This window comes from Aegilops tauschii, chromosome 2 (assembly GCF_002575655.3).
Source record: "Aegilops tauschii subsp. strangulata cultivar AL8/78 chromosome 2, Aet v6.0, whole genome shotgun sequence".
In the NCBI taxonomy this organism is placed as follows: domain Eukaryota; kingdom Viridiplantae; phylum Streptophyta; class Magnoliopsida; order Poales; family Poaceae; genus Aegilops; species Aegilops tauschii.
In genome coordinates, this window is record NC_053036.3 from 89,990,018 (window position 1) to 90,010,308 (window position 20,291).

General features: G+C 45.8%; 1 protein-coding gene across 1 annotated transcript; it reads left to right on the forward strand.

The window, feature by feature from the left end:
- The first annotated feature begins 1,010 nt into the window (after positions 1-1,010).
- On the forward strand, positions 1,011-3,147 carry LOC109774433 (probable galacturonosyltransferase-like 4). Its single transcript, XM_020333153.4, has one exon. It carries the CDS (start codon positions 1,688-1,690, stop codon positions 2,747-2,749), a length of 1,062 nt encoding a protein of 353 aa, XP_020188742.1. The 5' UTR covers positions 1,011-1,687; the 3' UTR covers positions 2,750-3,147.
- The last annotated feature ends 17,144 nt before the right edge of the window (positions 3,148-20,291 follow it).

Here is a 20,291-nt window from a genome sequence, read left to right on the forward strand (position 1 = left end):
GTCAGTTGGCAAATCCCCTGGGTGGGCATCAGAGCAGAGATGGTGCCCCGGGGAGTGGAGGGTGCTCGAGGCAGTCCCCGAGCACTCCTCTTGGCTCCTTGGATTGTCTTTGCTGATGTTGAAGCCAAAGTCGTAGAACCTTGAAGTTTGAAGATGGTCGGGGGGCAATGTGTGATTGCCCAGCCTGAGTTGATTGAGAGTTTGTGCTCGAGGAGCCCTGAGCACAACCCTTGCTCTTTATCCTGGATCTTGGCCTTGACATTATCCATGGTGTCAGACGATTCTACCTCAAAGGTGATGGTCTTGCTAGTAAGGGCCTTTACAAAGATCTACTCCTTGGGCCTGATGGTCTCGAGTCCGGCCCATTCCAGCTGGCCCAGGAGACCATGTTCCCAGTATTGCTGACAACCCCCGTCACCATTGCCGCTAGACAACCACAACCACATCGTCATGAGCGGGCTTGTAACCACCGCAGGCCTCAACCGAGGCTTGCCCCAAACCTAAAACGAGCCCGCCACGACCACGCGCGTTCCTTGTAGCACGTCCTCTACCTCACACCACCATGCCGCCCATCCACCAGTAGGACGCCGACGCGACCACCGAAGACCAGGGGCGGCACAACCAGCCGCCAACATTGCAGGAGCAAATAGATCGGTAGAAGCCCGATTCAGACTCCCGAGCCCACAATCAAGCTGCTGCAACCGTTGCAAGGCCGCCATAGTTTTGTGGCGCAAACAACAACACTGGGAGCGACAACACAAACAACTCCGTGCCGCCTGCCGCGGTGAAATCCCTGGTGCACCGGCGCACTTCCCATGAAGCGGAGAACATATCCCACTGTCACCGTCTTCGTGCCCGCTGAAGGCTACCGATGACGGCAAGAGGGAGGAGGAGCTGGCCGGGAAGGTATGGTCCCCGCCCATGTCGCCATGGTCTGAGATTTCTACCCACATTTGAATTTTCATGAAGAAATGACATCCATTGTGTGTATGAAAAAAAAAGACAAAATAGTGTTCTAAAAAGCTTCAATTTTGAAAGCATTTTACCCAGAGCTGTGAACAGCTAGCCCGCTGCCTGCCAACCACCGGTGCGGCGCATGCACGCCACGCTGGCGGCAACGTGCGTGATGGAGCCCCTCGATCGTCCTCCACGCGCAAAACACAAGCTGGCCGGAGCACGGATGGACGGACGGAGTACCACCCAACACGAAACGTACCTGCACACCTACACCCGCTCCTTCCTCCCGGATTCCCTTCTGATTTTCCCTCTGTAAAAAAACGTGGGTCGCGCACCGACATCGTCGGTCGAGGCAATCATCGCCCCTGTCCGATGTCCTTTCTCTGCACACCTGGAGTTGAAAGGCGTACTATATAATCTGATGCGCATGTGGTCATGTGCCGTTGCGTGATCCGAGTACAGAGTGCCGCTGTCGGTCGCCGCCGTCGTCTCCATTGCCATTGCCAAAGGAGGCTCTAGCTCGCGTGTGCCTCCTACCCTACCGGCCTCTAGTCCTGCTCCTGCCCCGGCAAGCTGCCAGGTTACTCGGCTAATCCTCGCTCGCCTCCTCCTCCCTCTCACCGGGCACGGTCCCGGCGTCCTAGCTAGCCACCCTTCCCGTGTGCGCCGGCGTACAGTCCTTGTCGCCGCGCTCACCCGCCGCGCGCGCGTTCTGGTGGTGCGAAGCGCGATGGCGTCGTCGTGGGCGCTTCTGGCAGCGGTGCTGCTGGCGACCCACGGCGTGGCGGCGGTGTCTGGCGCCCGGGCGGCGGCGGACGCTACACGGCTGCCGTCGTCGGGGCCGGGGTTCCGGGAGGCGCCCGCGTTCCGGAACGGCGACGGGTGCCCGCCGCGGGGGGCGGGGGAGCGCGTGCACATCGCCATGACGCTGGACGCCAACTACCTGCGCGGCACCGTCGCGGCCGTCTTCTCCATCCTGCAGCACACGGCGTGCCCGGAGGACGTGTCCTTCCACTTCCTGGCGGCGCGGCGGCGGGACGCCGACGCCGTGCGCGCCACGTTCCCGTACCTGGACCCCAGCGTGTACCTCTTCGACCCGGCCCGCGTCAGCGGCCGCATCTCCCGCTCCGTGCGCCACGCGCTGGACCAGCCGCTCAACTACGCGCGCATCTACCTCGCCGACACGCTGCCCCGCGCCGTGCGCCGCGTCATCTACCTCGACTCCGACGTGGTGGTCGTGGACGACGTGCGCAAGCTCTGGTCCGTGGACCTCGACGCCGGCGGCGGCCACGTGGTGGCGGCGCCCGAGTACTGCCACACCAACTTCACCAAGTACTTCACCGACGCCTTCTGGTCGGACCCGCGGCTCAGCGCCACGTTCCGGCAGGGCCCGCACCGGCGCCGGCGGCCGTGCTACTTCAACACGGGCGTGATGGTGATCGACGTGGCGCGGTGGCGCGCGGGGGGATACTCGCGGCGGGTGGAGGAGTGGATGGCGATCCAGAAGGAGGAGAAGCGGATCTACAGCCTGGGGTCGCTGCCGCCGTTCCTGCTGGTGCTCGCCGGGGAGATCATGCCGGTGGACCACCGGTGGAACCAGCACGGGCTCGGCGGGGACAACGCGGAGGGGAGGTGCCGGAGCCTCCACCCGGGCCCCATCAGCCTGCTGCACTGGAGCGGGAAGGGGAAGCCGTGGCTGCGGCTCGACACCCGGAAGCCGTGCACCGTCGACTACCTCTGGGAGCCCTACGACCTCTACAAGGCCGCCGCGGCCACCGCGATCGAGGAGTGAGCCGCCGCCGCCGCCGCGGTCGAGGAATGAGCCGCCATGACCAGTCGATCGGTTCGACTGAGAGCTGGCACTGGTCGAGCTGAGAGGCAGGCAGATCGAAGAGGAAACACGACGTATCATACGGGCGCGAGGATCGGAGAGCAAGTTTGTCATTCGGGAGAGCTCGAAGAATTTTGCGAGGGAAGCAGAGGGGATCGAATTCCCATTTTTTTTCTTGGGGGTGGTCATCGTGCAATTGACATTTCTGCCCTTGGATTGTATATATATATATACAGGACACGTCACACGTGGGTGGGTCGGGCCGCAGGTTTTGTACTCCAGCAAATGTGTACATGTATACGTGCGAATGTACTAGGTACAGTGTCGACGCGATAATTCATACGTTTCTTTCTCGAAAATGTGAGGTTTGTTCTCCTCTGATTTAAAGCAGAAACCGGGTGGACTACAAATAGAGCATCTCCAAGAGGCGCCCAAAAACTGGGCCGCGTACTAAATTTTAGGTTTTTTGACGTCGGATAGCTCCAACAAAAGCTGTAAAACAGTGCGCGCGTAAAAAAAATTTAGACGCGCGCTGAAAAATGCTATCAAAACCAGTAAATTTGAGGCGCCGGATTGCGCGCGCTTCACAATTTACACTGCGTGTTCTATTAGCCGCACGTTTTGGGCATCTGCTAAGAGCATCTCCAACAGCCGCCCAACGCGTGGCGTGCTAAAAATCAGTTTGCAGCACGCCGATCGCCTACTTTAACGCAGCGGGAGCGCTGGCTCCAGCGGCCGCAATAAATTTAGCGCGCGCGTAGCTCCAGGAGGCGCGCTAAAATGCAGCGCGCGCGAGCAGCCGGCGCATGCCATATGTTGCATTTTGGACACAAAATGAATTTCAAACATCAAAACAAAGACATGACATAATTTAAATCATAGAAACAAGTTCATGATGACATAAAAGTTCATGCCCACAAGTTCAAATTCATGCCCACAAGTTCAAAATCTGAACCAAGTTCATGACACAAAAGTTCACACCAATGAAAGGCACATCAACAATCAAGCCTCGTCCTCGTTTTCATCCTTATCTTCCTCCGACTCATCCTCCTCCTCCGAAGACGACTCTTCCTCCTCCTCTTCATTGTCGCGCTCCGCATCATCATGTGAAGCTCGGAAGGTGTTGGCAAGATCTTCAACAGCATCTTCATGCGAAGGTGTGTGAGGCACACCGGAAGACATTCCGCCCATGCCGCCCGGAGGTGCTCCCATGCCTCCCATGAGAGACGCAAAACTCATGCCTCCCATGCCGCCCGGAGGTGCTCCGAAGCCACCCATGCCTCCCATAGTCTCTGATAACCCACAAGTATAGGGGATCGTTTGTAGCCTTCTTCGATAAATAAGAGTGTCGAACCCAACGAGGAGCTAAAGGCAGAACAAATATTCCCTCAAGTTCTATCGATCACCGATACAACTCAACGCACACTTGACGTTTGCTTTACCTAAAACAAGTATGAAACTATTTTGCGAGAATAAAACTACGAGTACTTTGCGAGAATAAAACTACGGATAAATTGTAAGGTAATAAAAGTGGATAGTTTTTGTCAACAAGAAAGTCATTTGTCCCTAAGAAATCGATAACAAGTACCGATAATCATTCTTGCAATTTTATATGAGGGAGAGGCATGAGCTAACATACTTTCTCTACTTGGATCATATGCACTTATGATTGGACCCCTAGCAAGCATCCGCAACTACTAAAGATAATTAAGGTCGTGAAACCCAACCATAGCATTAAGTATCAAGTCCTCTTTACTCCCATACACAATAACCCACTTATCCACGTTTAGGCTGTTGTCACCCCCGCAACACCGACAATAAGCAAACCATGAACATATTGCAACACCCTACAGCGGGGGCCCCTCCGTTTGCGTGACACGGAGGGCACCGTAGGACAACACCATAAATAAAATATACAATCATACCAACCAAGATCACGATTAACCCACAGGACAAAACGGATCTACTCAAACATCATAGGATAACCAAATATCATTAGGAAATAATATATGGAGTTGAGCATCATGTTTAAGTAGAGATTACAGCGGGGAGAAGAGGTGTTACACCGCTGCATAGAGGGGGAGAAAGTTGGTGTTGATGGTAGCAAGATTGTTGATGTAGATCGCCGTCACGATCCTTGCCCCGGCGGCGTTCCAGCGCCACCGGGAGAGAGGGGGAGAGAGCCCCCTCCTTATTCTTCCTTGGCCTCCTCCTAGATGGGAGGAGAGTTCTCCCTCTGGTCCATGGCCTCCATGGCGGCGGAGGGGCGGGAGCCCCTCCGAGATTGGATCTCCCTCTCTGTTCTCTTCTGTTTCATGTTCCCCAGATCTGGCCGAAAACCATTTCTTATATTCCGGGAGATCCGTAACTCCGATTGTGCTGAGATTTTAACACGATTTTTTCCGGATAGAAGCTTCCTTGCGCCCGAAATAGAGCTTCAACCGACATACGAGGTGAGCACAACCCACCACCGCAAGCCAGGCTCCTTTGGCGCGCCCTGGTGTCTTGTGGGCTGTGTGGGCCTCTGTTTGCGGTGATTCCAACTCCCAAAAATCACATATATTCCAAAATAATCATCCGTAAAATTTTATTGCATTTGGACTTCGTTTGATATGGATTTTCTGTGATACAAAAAAACATGCAAAAAACAGGAACTGGCACTGGGCACTAGATCAATAGTTTAGTCCAATAAATCATATAAAAAGGTGCCAAAATATGTGAAAGTTGTATAATATTGGCATGAAACAATCAAATATTATAGATACGACGGAGACGTATCAGCATCCCCAAGCTTAATTCCTGCTCGTCCTCGGGCAGGTAGATGATAAAAAAGATAATTTTTGATGTGGAATGCTACCTAGCATAAACTTGATCATATATCTAATCATGGCATGAATATTAAGACATAAGTGATTCAAAGCAATAGTCTATAATTTGGCATAAAGACATCAATACTCAGGCATCCCAACAAACAATCATGTCTTTTAAAATATCAACGCTAAAGAAAGCTATCCCTACAAAATCATATAGTTTTGTCATGCTCTGTCTTCTTAACACGGAGTATTTATCATGCACAACCCCGAAGACAAGCCGAGCAGTTGTTTTATACTTTTTAATGCGCTTTGGCTTTTTCAACCCTCACGCAATACATGAGCGCAAGCCATGGATATAGCACTATGGGTGGAATAGAGTATGATGATACGGGTAAATATAAAGAAGACAAAGAGTAAGAAGTCTCACATCGACGTGGCTAACCAACGGGCTATGGAGATGCCCATCAATCGATATCAACGTGAGGAATAGGGATTGCCATGTAATGAATGCACTAAGAGCTATAAGTGTATGAAAGCTCAATGTGAAAACTAAGTGGGTGTGCATCTAATCCTATAATGAAAAATTCCCACTAGATTATGAAAGTGACAACATAGAAGACTCTCCATATGAAAAACATGGTGCTACTTTGAAACACAAGTGTGGTAAAGGATACTAACAATGCCCCTTCTCTCTTTGTTTATTATTATTTTTTCTTTTTCTTTTTGTGACGCCCCGATTTAAGCGTACACTAATCATACACGCAAACGTGTACGATCAAGATAAGGGATTCACGGAAAGATATCACAACACAACTTTAAAAATTAAATAAGTCATACAAGCATCATAATACAAGCCAGGGACCTCGAGGGCTCGAATACAAGTGCTCGATCATAGACGAGTCAGCGGAAGCTGTTGACGCTCAAAAGTGGCACAGTCATAAAATTAGCATAGGCTGCATCAAGACTAATTCAAACTTATGATTGGAGGTCACCTCTGAATGGCTCTCTTTAAGAAGATCTAGATGGATATGAAGATGGTTTAAAACGGAGCTCGGAAACAATAGTTGTGACAAGTTCAGAGATGCTCATGTTGACACCAGATTAAAGAATGACGCGAAACTCAATTAAGATGGCCTCTAATGGAAAACGTTTCAACACGAAAGGTATGCGTCTCATCGAAACGGTTGATTTTGATATAAAAACCGTCTTAATCCGGGGTCATATGCAACATGTGGAGGCAAAACAAGGTCAGAAACAAAAGCTGCAGAGTCATTTCGGACCGACCAGTTGATTTGATCGGTGAGACCGAGTTGGTCCGAAAATTTACCAGAGAGTTGGCAATGTTCACTCGGTAGGACCGAAGCAAACCAATCGGTGAGACCGAGTTGATCCAAGAAATTACAGAAGGATACAGAGAGTTGGCAACGTTCACTCGGTGGGACCGAAACGAACCAATCGGTGGGACCGAGTTTATCCGAGAAATTACCAAAGATTCCTGTCCGAGTTAGGTTAGGGTTTTTGATGTTTTGGATGGAATTTTTAGTCCTTTTTTGTACGGGAAGTCCAGCCACCTCATAAATAGATGAGGGGTGACGGCCGATTGAACAACACACAACCGCAAAAAACACATCTACTACTTTTTCATCTACGTTTTGTCCCTCCCCCGTTTTTGCTTCCTCGTTCTTCGTGTTGGAGAGCTGCGAATCCCGAGGCTCTAGAGGCGGTTGGACCGACCTAGGGCAGCCCATAGCCGTCGCACTCCCCGACGGGGTCCCACCCGGGAGTGTGGGGTTTCGGGTCCTCAAAAGCTCTCGCCGGTCGACTTGCGAATCGCGCTTCCGGTGAGACTCCTTCGACATGAGCTGCGGTGCATCACCCCCGGCGTCGAGGGTACACGTGACGTGTTCGTGTGCGAACCCTCTTTTTGGCGACTCCGCTGGGGACTAAAGATCAATCGTCATCATCATCCATCATTTCTGGCAACGACAAGATTCCCAAGCCTCGGAAATCAACGCCGATAACATAATCAAGCCCAATTTTGAGGAGTTATCGGAGGAACATCGCCAAGCTTATGAGGAGTACAAGAAGGCGCATGAAGAGAAGGAGATGCAGGAGTTCCGTGCTAAGTTCAAGAAGGATCGCCAAGGCAATATCACTCCGGTTGGAGAAATCAAGTTTCCTCCTCTTCATGATGAACAGGTTAAACCCTCTGTAAGTAATACCTTCTCTCCCGAGGTATGGGCTGAAATTGATAGTCGCATTACTGATAGAAATAATCTTTTATACCAATTTTTCTTGGAAAATAGTAATGCTAAAAATAGTATGCCTCAATCATCTTGTGGTAATGTTGGTGTGCCTGTTACCGCAGAAATCCCTAGTCCAACTTTACCTATTTCATCGGCGCCTCCCGTGCCGATGAATTTTGATCCTAACCCCACAAATCAAATTGTTGATGCACCCATTAATCCTATCATAAGTATGCCAAGTTTGGTGGTGACGCCGAACCAAACCCTACCTACAAGAGCAAACACTGTTAGATCACTGCTGAATTACAATTCGGCATACATGCCACAATTCACACCTGCAACTACCAACCCTACCCTACTCCTCCTATGCTACTGCCACAAGCTCCATCGTCCACTGTGGATGATGGTCTAGCTAATCTTAGAGAGGAGATGGCTAAGATGCTCCGAGAGAATTTTGGAGTTGAGTTACCAAGGAACCGTATTTACCAAAAGCCATATCCAGAATACTTTGATGCAATTCAATGCCCTCCGGGATATAAAATTCCAGATTTTGTTAAGTTTAATGGAGAGGGCACAAAAACCACCTGGGAGCATGTTAGTCAGTACTTGGCACAATTAGGTGAGGCAAGTTCACGAGATGAGTGGAGAGTACATTATTTTCCTTTATCTTTAACCGGTACTGCTTTCTCGTGGTTCTGTGCGTTACCACCCAGTTCTATTACTACATGGTTTCACTTGGAACAAAAGTTTCATGATCATTTTTATAGTGGTGATAATGAGCTTAAGTTGTCACATCTTACATCGGTTAGACAAAAGCATGATGAATCGGTCTCCAATTACGTCAAGAGATTTAGAGAGACAAGAACCGGTGCTATAGTTTGGTGATAACCGACAGGGATTTGGCTGATCTTGTGCTTAGTGGTTTGAGAACTCACATTAGAGAAAGGCTAGAAGGACATGAGTTTTTAAATATCAACCAAGTCTTGCAAAGGGCTTTGGCTCAAGAAACCCGAAGCAAAGATCTTAAAGAGGTGCATAGATATAAAACTGATCGTCCTAAGATGAATATGGTCGAGTATGATAGTGACCACTTGGACGATGAGGGTGATATTTATGCTGCTGAATTTGTTTGGCCATCTAAGGCCAAACCATTTACTTGCAATGATTTAAAGCCGATTCATAAGAATCGTGATGAAGAGATGAAATTTAGTTTTAACATTGCTAACTGTGATAGAATATTTGATGCTTTATTGCAAGCGAAGATTATTAGAATATCTCATACTTTACCGCCGTTTGAAGAGCTGAAACAGCATGCTTATTGCAAGTATCATAATTCTTTTTCTCATGCTACTAATGATTGTAATGTTTTTCAACGACAGATACAATCGGCCATTAATGACGGACGATTGAATTTTTCTGAGATGCAAGTTGATAAGCAGCCTTTCCCAATGAACACCATGGATTTGGAGGGGAATAAGATGTTAATTCGGCCCAGCATAGCCGAATCAGCTAATAAGGATAATATTGTCATTGGTGAGCCCAGGAAAAATAAGGAGAGCGGCAAGGTCTTGGGGAGACAAGTTGTGCTTGACAAGCAACCCGATGGCAAGGAGATAATCAAGATCACCATCATGAATCCTACACTCGGGGGGCAACCACAAGTGCAAGAGAACACTCATGTAAAATTTGTTAAGCCCAATAGTCCAGAGGTTGGCAAGTGGAAGACGAATGAAGCTAAAGTGCAGCGCAAGAAAATCAAGCCAACTTTTGATATGTTGTTGTCCAAGTATGCCAATCAAGCGGCCGATTCTAGCTCTAACCGGTCAAATTTGAAGCGCTCAAGGTCACCTCCTCGGGAAGAATTTCAGCATCATGCAAGGCCATATGGGTCATGGGCACCGGTACCATGGATGGCGCCACCCCCCTATGCGCCATACTACATGGGAGACTTCAATGGAGGATGGGGGCAACCCCCAATAGCCCCTTATGCTTTTCATCCGGGTTGGGCAGAACCAAGGAGGCTCGTTCATGAGAGGCTTTCTTATCCCACACGAGGCCGTTTGAACAATGGTGTCAATCGGCCAATGCAAGATAATCAAAAAAGGGTCAGCAGGCAAGTGTGGCGTGCCAAATCACCAAGTGCTGAAATTTTAGAGCCTACCAAGCAAAAGGAGAAGAGTAATAGTGGTGAAACTATTATAATAGGCACTAAAGAATTAATAATCAAAGAGCCAATTATTGTTGATAATTCGGCTGATTCTAATAAAGATGTGGCTGCGGTCCAGCAAGGCCCCATGGCTAATGATCATGAAGCTAGCACAAGCAAGGCCAAGTCGAGGGATCCAAAATATACTCAGCCTAAGTGGTGTCCTTCCGGTCTGACCAAGGCGCAAAAAAAGGAGATTGCAGCGCATGAGGAGTCATGAGAAGGAGGAACAAGAAGTAGAAAAGCTAAGGGATAACTTATTCAATGAAAGCCACCCATGGTAACCCCAAAAAAAGTGTGGAGGCCAAAGCAAAAGGAAAACATAGCAGCTTCTGCATTGATCATAGCAACACCTACACCACCAACGGAGGACGATGCGGCTACTATTACATTGTCCACTTTGCCTACTACTTCTTCTTCCCTTGGAGATATTTCGGAGTCAGTGGAGATGCTTGCGGAAGGAGATGAAATGCTTGATTATGAGTCTACACCGGTTCATGAAGGGATGGATATTAATATGGTGTATTACTTACCCGCTGAATTTCGTGCTATAGATGAAGAAGGGGAAGTAGCTCAGCTAGATTTTGGTCCTAAAAATGCTATATTCGAGAAGCCAAAAGAACCGGTGACGCAATTGAAGCCATTGTTCCTTAAAGGTCATATTAATGGATCGCTGGTTGCTAGAATGCTTGTCGATGGTGGTGTTGTGGTGAATCTTATGCCATATTCGGTCTTCAAAAAATTGGGGCTGCGTGATGAAGAGTTAATAAAGACCAACATGGTGCTTAATGGATTTGAAGGCAAAGAGAAAACTAAAGCCAAAGGAGTAATGTATGTGGAGCTTACGGTGGGAAGCAAAACTTTGGCTACCGCATTCTTTGTCGCCGAGGTGCAAGGTAACTACAATGTGATATTAGGCCGCGATTGGGTTCATGCAAACCAATGCGTGCCATCTACTATGCACCAGTTTTTAATTCAATGGGTTGATGATGAATTAGAAGTCATTCATGCGGATAATTTGGCTTGTGTTGCTTTGGCCGATGCATCGGTGGATTGGCAACATCCCAATGCTACTTGCTTGACGGGGCGCGACTTGTCAGAATTAGATTTTCTTAGCGCCACAAAAAGTGGTTTTGTGCTCGTTTCTTTAAAGCCGGTTGGCGATAATCGGCTCCAAGGTATGATGTATTTAAATGGATCCTAACTCAGAGTGGTTACAAAAGCGTCTTATAGAATATCGGTCCAATGAGAACGATATGTATGAGTCCATAGAAGAGTTAGATGATATGGATAAATTAGGACAAGGTTTTACATCGGCCGATCCATTAGAAGAGATAGATATAGGAGATGGTTCAATTTCTAGGCCGACATTTGTAAACAAAAATTTAAGAGCCGATAATAAAGCTAAGTTGATTGAGCTATTGAAAGAATATGTTTATTGCTTTGCATGGGAATATCATGAGATGCCAGGTTTAAGCCGAGAGCTAGTGGAGCATCGTTTACCTATAAAGGCCGGTTTTAGACCATACAAGCAATCGGCCAGAAAGTTTAATCCAAAAACGTATGACCGGATCAAGGGAGAGATCGGTCGTTTGCTTAAAGCTAATTTTATTAGAACTTGCAGGTATGCCGAGTGGATTTCTAACATTGTACCAGTAGAGAAGAAAGGCTCCGGCAAGTTGAGGGTGTGCATTGATTTCAGAGATTTGAATAGAGCTACACCTAAAGATGAGTATCCTATGCCAATAGCCGATATGCTTATTAATGATGCTTCTGGACATAAGGTCATTAGCTTTCTTGATGGTAATGCGGGGTATAACCAGATTTTTATGGCCGAAGAGGACATGTCCAAAATGGCTTTTCGGTGTCCCGGTTTCCTTGGTTTATTTGAGTGGACAGTGATGACCTTTGGATTAAAAAATGCCGGTTCCACGTATCAAAGGGCTATGAATTTAACTTTTCATGATTTTCTTGGTGTTATACTTGAGGTTTATATTGATGATATTGTTGTCAAATCGGATGCTTTTGAATCTCATCTAGCCGATTTGCGCTTAGCTTTTGAGAGAATGAAAAAATATGGACTAAAGATGAGTCCTTTGAAGTGTGCTTTTGGTGTATCGGCTGGAAAGTTTTTGGGTTTCATTATTCATCAAGATGGCATAGAGATTGATCCCAAAAAGATAGAAGCTATACAAAAGGTGGAGGCTCCAACATGCAAGAGAGATATGCAAAAGTTCCTTGGCAAAGTCAATTATTTAAGGAGATTCATAGCCAACTTGTCAGGGAAGGTTGATGCATTCACTCCCATCCTTCGGTTAAAGGACGACGCCAATTTTACTTGGGGGGCAAAACAGCAAGAAGCATTTGATATGATAAAAAGTTATTTGTGCACTCCTCCGGTGTTGAAAGCTCCCAAACATAGAGAGCCCTTTAAGCTTTATATCGCGGCGGAGGAAGGTGTCATTGGTGCTGTTTTGACTCAAGAGACAGAAGGAAAGGAGCATGCTATTACTTATTTTAGCCGACGCTTATTGGACGCCGAGACAAGGTATACATTTATTGAGAAATTATGTTTATGTTTATGCTTGTACAAAATTGAGACATTATCTAGTGCCTAGTACTTGCATTATAGCTTGTCAAACCGATGTCATCAAGTACATGTTGCATAGGCCAATTCTTAGTGGTAGAATTGGCAAGTGTGCTTATGCTTTAATTGAATATGATTTGGCTTATGAATCTCTGAAATCCATGAAAGGCCAAATCGTTGCTAATTTTATTGTTGAGCATCAGATTGATGACAAGCATGATATTGATATAAACCTTGTCTCGTTAGTACCATGGAGATTATATTTTGATGGTTCAGTTTGTAGCAATGTCCAAGGTGTTGTTATTGTTTATATATCTCCTCATGGTGCTGTTTTTGAAGCCTCATGCCGCTTAGAATATTTTTGCACAAATAATCAAGCTGAATATGAAGCATTGTTATTCGGCTTAGAAATGTTGCTTGCCATAGGTGCTACACATATTGAGGCTTTTGGTGATTCGTTATTAGTAGTGCAACAAATATCCAAAGTCTTTCAATGTTTTGACGAATCACTTAATGTTTATCTTGATAAATGTCTAGATATAATTTCTACTTTGGATTATTTTAGCATTGCTCATATATCTAGACATGACAATTGGAGAGCAAATGAGTTGGCACAACAAGCATCCGGCTATCATGTTGATCGTGGCATGTTTCATATTTCTCAAAGGCCGATGTCTAGTCTTGCCAACATAGGGGAGGTCGAACCGAAGCCCACCGTTTCGGCCACTAATGAAATATTTAATGCAGGAGAAAATCAAGACTGGAGGAAACCCATAATTGATTATTTGTGTGATCCTAGTAAGAGGGTGGACATGACTGTTCGGCATATGGCTTCCAAATACACAATGAGAGATGATGGTCTCTGTAGCTGAACTGTTGATGATGTTCTTTTAAAGTGCTTGGACGAGGACCAAGCGAGAGTTGCTATGGGAGAGGTCCATGAAGGTATTTGTGGCACTCATCAGTCGGCTCCCAAGATGAAATGGTTATTATGACATGCTGGGTTTTATTGGCCGACAATGGTTAATGATTGCTTCCGGTATTATAAAGGATGTGAAGCTTGTCAAAAGTTTGGTGATATTCAGTTGGCTCCCGCTGCTATGTTACATCCTATTATCAAGTCGTGGCCTTTTAGAGGTTGGGGATTAGACTTTATTGGAGAGATTCATCCTTCTTCTTCAAAGGGGCATCGGTTCGTGTTGGTGGCGACTGATTATTCCACTAAATGGTCTAAAGCAATATCACTCAAAAATATGACTCATACAGAGGTAATTCATAACTGAGCGCATTATTCATAGATTCGGCATTCCTCAAACATTAACTACAGACCAAGGTTCATCCTTTATGTCACATCAAGTTAGAGAATTTGCCGAATCATATAAGATAAAGTTGCTCAATTCCTCTCCATATTATGCCCAAGCCAATGGACAAGCTGAGTCTAGCAATAAAATATTAATCAAGCTCGTCAAGAAGAAGATTGAGGATAATCCAAGGAGATGGCATGAGCTACTGTCCGAAGCTTTGTGGGCACACAGAATCTCAAGGCATGGTGCTACAAAGGTAACTCCATATGAGCTCGTATATGGTCAAGAGGTCATTTTACCAGTGGAAGTGAATTTGAATGCTTTGAGAATAGCCAAACAAAATGATTTATCGGCGGTGGACTTTTATAACTTGATGATGGACAATATTGATGAAGTCGCCGATAAACATTTGGCTGCTTTGGAGGCCATAGAGAGAGATAAGTTGAGGGTGGCAAGAGCTTACAATAAAAAGGTCAAGTTGAATACTTTTCAAGTTGGCGATCTCGTGTGGAAGGTGATTCTACCAATTGGTTCGAAAGACAGAAAATTCGGGAAGTGGTCTCCAAGTTGGGAAGGTCCTTTTAGGATTACAAGAGTGGTTCCTGGAAATTCATATTTGGTGGAATCCATACAAGTGGCATTGTTACCTCGAGCTCTCAATAAAAAATATTTAAAGAAGTACCACCCAAGTGTGTCGCAAGAAGCCTAGATAGGCAACGGCCGATAAATAACTATCGCCCTTAGCATAAACATGGCCGATATATACTTATCGTCCTAGGAACATATAAATGGCCGATGGAGTGTTGACATCATCCTTAGAACAAACTTCGTACAAGTTATTTTTCGGCGCGCTAGCTATGCCGAAAAACAGGGGGGCATGTATTGACGCTCAAAAGTGGCACATTCATAAAATTAGCATAGGCTGCATCAAGACTCATTCAAACTTATGATTGGAGGCCACCTCTGAATGGCTCTCTTTAAGAAGATCGAGATGGATATGAAGATGGTTTAAAACGGAGCTCAGAAACAATAGTTGTGACAAGTTCACAGATGCTCATGTTGACACCAGATTAAAGAATAAGATGAAACTCAATTAATATGGACTCTAATGGAAAACGTTTCAACTTGAAAGTTGTGCGTCTCGTCGAAACGGTTGATTTTGATACAAAAATCGTCTTAATTCGAGGTCGTATGCAACCTGTGGAGGCAAAACAAGGTCAGAAACAAAAGCTGCAAAGTCATCTCGGACCGACCGAGTTGATTTGATCGGTGAGACCGAGTTGGTCCGAAAATTTATCAGAAAGTTGGCAATGTTCACTCGGTAGGACTGAAGCAAACCAATTGGTGAGATCGAGTTGATCCGAGAAATTACAGAAGGATACAGAGAGTTGGCAACGTTCACTCGGTGGGACCGAAACGAACCAATCGGTGGGACCGAGTTGATCCGGGAAATTACCAAAGATTCCTGTCCAAGTTAGGTTAGGGTTTTTGATGTTTTGGACGGAATTTTTAGTCCTTTTCTTGTAAGGGAAGTCCAGCCGCCTCATAAATAGATGAGAGGTGACGGCCGATTGAACAACACACAATCGCAAAAAACACATCTACTACTTTTTCATCTACGTTTTGTCCCTCCCCCGTTTTTGCTTCCTCGTTCTTCGTGTTGGAGAGCTGTGAATCCCGAGGCTCCAGGGGCGGTTGGACCGACCTAGGGCAGCCCATATCTGCAGCACTCCCCGACGGGGTCCCTCCCGGGAGTGTGGGGTTTCGGGTCCTCAAAAGCTCTCGCCGGTCGACTTGCGAATCGCGCTTCCGGTGAGACTCCTTCGACGTGAGCTGCGGTGCATCACCCCCGGTGTCGAGGGTACACGTGACATGTTCGTGTGCGAACATAAACGACAATATCTGAGTACAAACATAAGTTAAACAAGTTGCCATAAGATGACTAGCACAAACTGGGATACAGATCGAAAGAGACGCGAGCCTCCAGCCCGGGATCCTCCTAAACTACTACTGGTCGTCGGCGGCGGCCTGAACGTAGTAGTAGGCACCCTCGGTGTAGTAGGGGTCATCGTCGACGGTGGCGTCTGGCTCCTGGGCTCCAACATCTGGTTGCGATGTCCTAGAAGAAGAGGAAAAGGGGGGAAAGACGGAGCAAAGCAACCGTGAGTACTCATCCAAAGTACTCGCAATCAAGGATCTACACTACATATGCATGGGTATCTGTGTAAAGAGGTAATATCGGTGGACTGAACTGCGGAATGCCAGAATAAGAGGGGGGATAGCTAATCCTATCAAAGACTACACTTCTGGCAGCCTCCATCTTGCAGCATGTAGAAGGGAGTAGCTGGTAAGTTCACCAAGTATCATCACATAGCATAATCCTACCCGGCGATCCTCCCCTCGTCGCCCTGTGGGAAAGCGATCACCGGGTTGTCTCTGGAACTTGTCTGGGCGTGTTTTATTAAGTATCTAGTTCTAGTTGTCATAAGGTCAAGGTACAACTCCGGGTCGTCCTTTTACTGAGGGACACAGTTATTCAAATAGATCAACTTCCCTGCAGGGGTGCACCACATTTCCCAACACGCTCGATCCCTCTGGCCGGACACACTTTCCTGGGTCATGCCTGGCCTCGGAAGATCAACACGTCGCAGCCCTACCTAGGCACAACAGAGAGGTCAGCACGCCGGTCTAAATCCTAAGCGCGCAGGGGTCTTGGCCCATCGCCTGTTGCACACTGATAACCCACAAGTATAGAGGATCAATTGTAGCCTCTTTCGATAAGTAAGAGTGTCGAACCCAACAAGGAGCTAAAGGTAGAACAAATATTCCCTCAAGTTCTATCGACCATCGATACAACTCTACGCACTCTTGACGTTCGCTTTACCTAGAACAAGTATGAAACTAGAAGTACTTTGTAGGTGTGATAGGATAGGTTTGCAAGATAATAAAGAGCACGTAAATAAAATCTAGGGGCTGTTTAGATAAAGACACAACTAAGTTAGTTTTAGTAGAGAGCTTTTGTCAACAAGAAAGTTATTTGTCCCTAGGCAATCGATAACAAGTACCGGTAATCATTCTTGTAATTTTATATGAGGGAGAGGCATGAGCTAACATACTTTCCCTACTTAGATCATATGCACTTATGATTGGAACTCTAGTAAGCATCCGCAACTACTAAAGATCGTTAAGGTCGTGAAACCCAACCATAGCATTAAGTATCAAGTCCTCTTTACTCCGATACGTCATACCCCAGTTACTCGGGTTTAAGTTTCTGTCACTCTCGCAACCCACCGTAAGCGAACCATGAATATATTGCAACACCCAGCGAGGGCCCCTCACGTTTGCGCGAGACGGAGGGCATGGTAGGACAGCACCCTAAATAAAATATACAATCATACCAACCAAGATCATGATTAACCCACAGGACAAAACGGATCTACTCAAACATCATAGGATAACCATAGATCATTGGGAAATAATATATGGAGTTGAGCACCATGTTTAAGTAGATATTACAGCGGGGAGAAGAGGTGTTACACCGCTGCATAGAGGGGGAGAAAGTTGGTGTTGACGGTAGCAAGATTGTTGATGTAGATCGTCGTCCCGATTGTTGCCCCAGCGGCACTCCGGCGCCACCGGGAGAGACGGGGAGAGAGCCCCCTCCTTCTTCTTATTCCTTGGCCTCCCCCTAGATGGGTGGAGGATTCCCCCTCTGGTCGTTGGTCTCCATGGCCACGGAGGGGCGGGAGCCCCTCCAAGATTTGAACTCCCTCTCTGTTCTCTTCTGTTTCGCGCTCCTCAGATCTGTCCGAAAAGTAATTCTTATATTCCTGGAGATCCATAACTCCGATTGCGCTGAGATTTGAACATAATTTTTTTCCGGATATAAACTTCCTTGCGCCCGAAGTAGAGCTCCAACTGACGTACAAGGTGGGCACAACCCACCACCGTGCGCTAGGGGCCTCTAGCGCGCCCTGGTGTCTTGTGGGCTGTGTGGGCCTCCGTTTGTAGTGATTCCAACTCCCAAAAATCACATATATTCCAAAATAATTCTCCGTGAAATTTTATTGCATTTAGACTTCGTTTGATACAAATACTCTGCGATACAAAAACATGCAGAAAACAGGAACTGGCACTGGGCACTGGATCAATAGGTTAGTCCAATAAATCATATAAAAAGTTGCCAAAAACATGTGAAAGTTGAATAATATTGGCATGAAACAAACAAAAATTATAGATACGACGGAGACGTATCAGCATCCCCAAGCTTCATTCCTGCTCGTCCTCGAGTAGGTAAATGATAAAAAGATAATTTTTGATGTGGAATGCTACCTAGCATAAACTTGATCATATATCTAATCATGGCATGAATATTAAGACATAAGTGATTCAAAGCAATAGTCTATAATTTGACATAATGACATGAATACTCAGGAAGCCCAACAAACAATCATGTGTTTCAAAATATCAACGCTAAAGAAAGTTATCCCTACACAATCATATAGTCTTGTCATGCTATGTATTATTAGCACAAAGTATTTATCATGCACAACCCCGATGACAAGCCGAGCAATTGGTTCATACTTTTTAATGCGCTTCAGCTTTTTCAACCCTCACGCAATACATGAGCGCAAGCCATGGATATAGCACTACGGGTGGAATAGAGTATGATGATAGGTGTAAATATAAATAAGACAAAAAGTAGAAAGTCTCACATTGATGCGGCTAACCAACGGGCTATGGAGATGCCCATCAATTGATATCAATGCGAGGAGTAGGGATTGCCATGCAACGAATGCACTAAGAGCTATAAGTGTATGAAAGCTCAATATGAAAACTAAGTGGGTGTGCATCTAATCCTATAATGAAAAATTCCCACTAGTATATGAAAGTGACAACATAGGAGATTCTCCATATGAAAAACATGGTGCTACTTTGAAACACAAGTGTGGTAAAGGATACTAACAATGCCCCTTCTCTCTTTGTTTTTTTTATTTCTTTCTTTCTTTTCTTTCCTTTTTCTCTTTTCTTTTTCTCTTTTCTTTTCTTTTTTTCTTCTTTTTTCTCGCATTGTCCGGAGTCTCATCCCGACTTGTGGGGGAATCATAGTCTCCATCATCCTTTCCTCACCCGGGCACTGCTCTAAAAATGAATAATGATGATCATCACACTTCTATTTTCTTATAACTCAAAAGAAATAAAAATTACAACTCGATACCAATGAAAAAATATGACTCTATATGAATGCCTCTGGCATATACCAGGATGTGCAATGATCTAGCATAACATGTATGAAAAATGATGAACAGTGGCTGAGCCACAACTACTATGTCAGCTATATGATCATGCAAAGCAATATGACAATGAATTCTCAAGTCATCAAACGGAAGCGGTGGAAGTTGCATGGCAATATATCTCGGAATGGCCATGGAAAAGCCATAATAGGTAGGTATGGTGGCTGTTTTGAGGAAGATATAATAAGGCTTATGTGTGATAGAGCGTATCATATCACAGAGTTTGGATGCACCTGCGAAGTTTGCACCAAGTCTCGATGTGAGAAAGGGCAATGCACGGTACCGTAGAGGTTAGCAAATTGCGAAAAGGTAAGAGTGTGTATAATCCATGGACTCACATTAGTCATAAAGAACTCATATACTTATTGCAAAAGTTTATTAGCCCTCGTAGCAAAGTACTACTACACATGCTCCTAGGAGGGTAGATTGGTAGGAAAAGACCATCGCTCGTCCCCGACCGCCACTCATAAGGAAGACAATCAATAATAAATCATGCTCCAACTTCATAGCATAACGAAAGACTATACATGCATGCTTCGGGAATCACAAACCTTAACACCAATATTCCTACTAAACACAACCATTCACTAGTACCTCCCACATATTACCATCTCTATATCGCAAAACTATTGCAAGGAATCAAACATATCATATTCAGTGATCCATAAGTTTTATGTAGGATTTCATGACTAACCATGCAATTGACCAATTCCTTTTGACTCTCTAAATAGATCTAAATGAAGCATGAGAGTTTAATTCTTTCTACAAAAGATTATGCTCTAATAAATATAAGTGAAGCGGCATTCTTCAAACAACGGTTTTCTATGTGAAGAGAAACGGGCAATCCAAACTTCAAATGATATAAGTGAAGCACATGAAGCATTCTATAAAGCCATACTCAAAAGATATAAGTGAAGTGCAATGAGCATTCTATAAATCAACCATGGACTATCTCATACCAGCATGGTGCATAATAGAAAAAGGGAAAAACCAAATGCAAAAGACGCTCCAAGATTTGCACATATCACATGAATGAAACGAAAACGAAAACAT